Consider the following 4,957-nt stretch of genomic DNA (forward strand, 5'->3'; position numbering starts at 1 on the left):
TTTTTTAAAGGGTTTTTTTTTTTTTTTTTTTTTTTTGCTCTGTTACAAACAGTTGCCTTGAACCCATGGAAGAAATTTCTCTTAAAAATCTCTGTGGGTTTTTCTTCTTTTATTAGAATTTTTTTGTTTTAATTTTTATAGACTACTTGAATTATGTAACTGATCCCATTTCACTCATTTTATTGACTGCTTAAAAAAAAAACTGAAAGTGAGATTTATGGCTTTCCTGTAACCTCCTTATTAATGTCATGAGTGCTATTTGTTTACTAATTACATCCATGAGTTCAAGTTTTCAGTATTCTTATTTTCTTTTTCTCTTCATTTTAAATTTTCTTTTAATATCATTACTAATCTATTTATCTTCTTATACCGTATATTTAACAGCCTTAAATTATTTTGAAATAAGGTATATATATTTTAATACATTGATGAACTAGCACACTGCTACATAGACAGATGGATTATTCTTGCAACTGAATAATCATCTTACCATTCTGAATAATCCTCTATACCAAAGGGATTCTTGTTTTCACGTCTTTCGTTTCTGTTTGACGAATGTCACTTGAAAGAATATTTATGCCTTTTAGTTTTTCAACAAGCAAAGTTCTGCATAGCATTCAACCCTCTGCTTCCCTCCACCTTTTCTGTAATGATTTTATTTATTTATAGCTGACACAAGGAAGATGGACCCTTCCAAACCATCTTACAGTGTGGCTGGAGTAGTCATCATTGTGATCCTCCTGATTTTAACGGGTGCTGGCCTTGCTGCCTATTTCTTTTATAAGAAAAGACGTGTGCACCTACCTCAAGAGGGCGCCTTTGAAAACACTCTGTATTTCAATAGTCAGTCAAGCCCAGGAACTAGTGATATGAAAGATCTCGTGGGCAACATTGAACAGAATGAACACGCGGTCATCTAGTACCTCAATGCGATTCTGAGATATTTGAATGTCATAAAATTGTAACTGAAATTAAAAATTTTTAGTTCCATGTGATTGTTTTCTTTAAAATGAGTACTGAATTGTACTGTTCTGTCCTTTTTTTCTTTGCCTAATTGAAGAAATAATTGCTTGTTTTCTAGCCTGGCAAGATATTTTCATAAAAGAGGGATAATAATGCTGCTTACTACCTTTTAAAATATCTTAGATAAATGCACAGCACCACAGTACCAACATCTAAGCATTAGTGATGTGTAGCTGATGTCAGCTTCATGTGGATTTTCAGCACTCTAGAAACAATGAGGCACTCTAGAAACAATTTTAAGGAGCTCTGAAAATGTGTTACCTATTAAATTGTTACTCAGCAAGTAGAAGACCATTTGAAAAATCAGGTACAAATATCCTCAAGTGGCATAAAAATGTAGTCAGTTTTCTCTTTTACCAGTTTTTATTTCCACTCCAATTATTTAGAACTTTATTTGTACATGTGCAGAAGAATAAGGCAGCTGAGAATCTTGTTTCCCCCAAGAGAGTTTTACAGGCTGACTGTTGCAAATGTGTTCTTTGTCCTGTTATATGTATATCAGGAATACAAGGATGTGAAATAAAAATGTAAATTTGCATAACTGGATGTACTTAGATAATGTGAAATAAACATTAAAGACAAGGTCTATTTTTAATAGATTTGCATTTTGGTGATCTTAGTATAAATTTGCTTTTAAATGAGATGTATTTATCCACTCACTTTACACTTTAACTTGACACTTATGATATTACTTGTAGAGAAATTCTTTAAATGAAACTCATGAACTATTTTGAAAAGGAGTGTTGCTAAAATGCTGTGTGTAAAATGAATTTTTTACCATAACGATTTTGCCAGATCTTCCCCATAACATGGACTCAATCAGAATTCAACCATCAAAGCCACTAGTACTACTGAGAATCAGAATTCAGAATATCCTTTTCTCCCTTTAATGATTTCTTTTCACTTAACAATTTTGCCTTAAAGTTTGAGGTATATTGTGAAATATTTGGGAGGTTTTACATCTGTATTAGTCAATTTTCATACTGCTGATAAAGACATACCCAAGACTGGGTTAATTTATAAAGAAAAGAGGTTTAATGAACTCACAGTTCCACGGGGCTGGAGAGGCCTCATAATCATGGTGGAAGGCAAAAGGCACATCTTACATGGTGGTAGACAAGAGAGAAAAATGAGAGACAAGCAAAAGGGGTTCCCCTCATAAAACCGTCAGATCTCATGAGACTTATTCTCTACCACAAGAACAGTATGGGGGAAACTGCCCTCATGATTCAATTATCTCCCACTGGGTCCCTCCCACAACGCATGGGGATTATGAGAGCTACAATTCAAGATGAGTTTTGGGTGGGGACACAGTCAAACCATATCAGTATCTCGCACAGGTACCACACTGCCAGCTCACCTTCACTTTTTTATGAGATTGCCCACGAGCAGAAGTCTTTACCTGGAATCACTGGATGGGACTCCTTGGATGGCATTAAGGGATCTAGGAAGGCCCCCAAATTGCAGGGCAAAATGTCATGTTTGTTTTGTGCCTTTATTTTTCTGGAAAGAAAGCAGCTAGATTCTCAAGAAAGTCAGTCATTCAAAAAAGAATAAGAAATGGCATAGTATTTGGGATAGGGTGGAGTTTCCAATACTCCAACTTAGAAACAAATAGGAAGTAAGAAGTAGGCTGAGCGCAGTGGCTCACACCTGTAATCCCAGCACTTTGGGAGGCCGAGGCGGGCGGATTGCCTGAGGTCAGGAGTTCAAGACCAGCCTGGCCAACACGGTGAAAACCCATCTCTACTTAAAATACAAAAATTAGCCGGGCATGGTAGTGGGCTCCTGTAATCCCAGCTGCTCAGGAGGCTGAGGCAGGAGAATCACTTGAACCTGGGGGGCAGAGGTTGCAGTGAGCCGAGATCGCGCCACTGCACTCCAGCCTGAGCAACAAGAGTGAGAATCTGTCTCAAAAACAAAATGAAAAAAAGCAAGTGGGCAACTGTTGGAAAGGTTTCTGAGCACAAACAACTCCATTCAACACCTCAAATAATAGCAATCAAGTTGCTTTTCATTTTCTTGATAAGAACAAAGCAAGTTCGACTTGAAGAAGTTCCAATAGAAACAGTGGCTGCAGTGTCAAAGCAGTATGTGGTGAATTATACTAAGGCAATCCCTTTCCTTCTGTCTGTCTAGCTAGCTAACTATCTAATTTTTTCCCCTCAAAGATAAAAGACAGAAATATGCAATGAGAAGAAATGCTTGAGTGAGTATGGTTTACAAATTCTTTACACAAATCTTTTTCATTATAATTCAGAGCTGCAGTTTCACAGAAAATATTTTGGACTCCATGCAACATATATCTCAGACTAAATGTCTTATCATTTCAGGAAACAGTCTGTGTTTGACAGGGTTGCTGAGTATTGTATTTCACACTCTCACATTATCCACCCAAACACATACTCAACGAGATAAGTTGTGTGTATCTCTTTAGTACTGTACTAAAATAGCAAGGATATTTTTTGGTGGAGCCGGGAGGAGGTATTGGGTAGAGAAGAGCAGTTTCCGTGTTGTTCATTTATTCATTTGTTTTTGGTTTAGGTGGTTGTAGTTTATGTGATTGCACTTGCTTGAGGTTTTCATCAGGGTTTAGGAGCTGGAAGATTCTTAAGGCTGTTTTTCCCCAGTTGAACTCAAACAGTGTGGATTGTGTGTAAGCTGAACTCTGAAAATAATGGAGATGTCAGTACAGACTAGTGGACACATGACGCATCCATTTCTCAGTATTCACTCCTGCATCCATTTATCCCTTTATTCATTTTTTCATTACATATTTCTTGAGCATCTAATACATGTGCCAGACATTGCGCTCACCCCTGTATGTTCAGATATAGCTAAGAAGCAGGGCCCGTCCACACAGTGCAGTCTAGCGGCCATCCAGACCATTTAATAACCATATGGCAGATGCATTGGTAGAATGTGCTTAAGGTATTAATGGAGCAGCAAGAAATGCAGAGATGGCTGTTGGCATGGGCAGAACCAGGTTTTGTGTGGCCTGGAGATGTTGCTCTTGAGGGCCCTCTTTAAGAAAAGGGCTAGGTGTGGTGGCTCATGCCTGCAATCCCAGATCTTTGGAAGTCTGAGGCAGGTGGATCACTTGAGGCCAGGAGTTCAAGACCAGCATTGGCAGCATAGTGAGAATCTGTCACTACAAAAAGCTTTTAAAAAGCTATCCGGGCATGGTGGCAAGTGCCTGTAGTCCTGGCTACTGAGGAGGCTGAGGTGGGAGGATCCCTTGAGCCCAGGAGTTCAAAGCTGCAGTGAGCTGTGATCACACCACTGCACTCCAGACTGGGCCACAGAGTGGGACCCTGTCTCTGAGAAAAACAAAAACAAAACAAAACAAAGAAAAAGAATATTAAAAAATAGGTACAAAGTGAAAATGTATTCAGAACAAGAAATCAGGAGAAATTGCAAATTCTTAAAAGCTGGTAACTGCAACAAACATCACACATTGGGGACAGTTACACATTATTTTTAGTAATTACCTTCCTGATGTACTTGCTGTTACTTTGCTTGGGCTGTCATAATAAAATGCCACAGACCGGGTGGCTTAAACAACAGAGAGATATTTTCCAATACCTTCTGCAGGGAAACAAAAACAATTGAATATGCGTATGTGTGTATAGTGTGTGTGTACAGTATATGTGTGTACATGGGTGTGTATAGTATGTGTGTACAGTATGTGTGCAGTATATTTGTGTGTGTACTGTATATGTGTGCGTGCAGTAGATATGTGTGTGTACAGTATGGGTATGTATAGAATATGCTTGTGTGCATACAGTAGACATTGTGTGTATAGCATATATATAAGTACATGCAGTAGATGTTTGTGTACAGTATGGGTGTATACAGTATATATGTGTGTAGTATACGTGTGTACAGTATATATGTGTGTGCATGCTGTAGATATCGGTGCAGTATATCTGTG

The 4,957-nt window shown here is 38.1% G+C and overlaps 1 protein-coding gene across 1 annotated transcript in view; it reads left to right on the top strand.

The window, feature by feature from the left end:
• Positions 1–1,620, top strand: part of MRC1 (mannose receptor C-type 1) — a 101,871-nt gene extending 100,251 nt beyond the window's left edge. The window contains exon 30 of the mRNA XM_017869208.1: positions 670–1,620. Coding sequence (XP_017724697.1) covers positions 670–920 — 251 coding nt within the window. The 3' untranslated portion in view covers positions 921–1,620. The remainder of the gene's footprint in view (positions 1–669) is intronic.
• The last annotated feature ends 3,337 nt before the right edge of the window (positions 1,621–4,957 follow it).

Source organism: Rhinopithecus bieti, unplaced genomic scaffold (genome assembly GCF_001698545.2).
Source record: "Rhinopithecus bieti isolate Rb0 unplaced genomic scaffold, ASM169854v2 scaffold_3043, whole genome shotgun sequence".
Classification (NCBI taxonomy): Eukaryota; Metazoa; Chordata; class Mammalia; order Primates; family Cercopithecidae; genus Rhinopithecus; species Rhinopithecus bieti.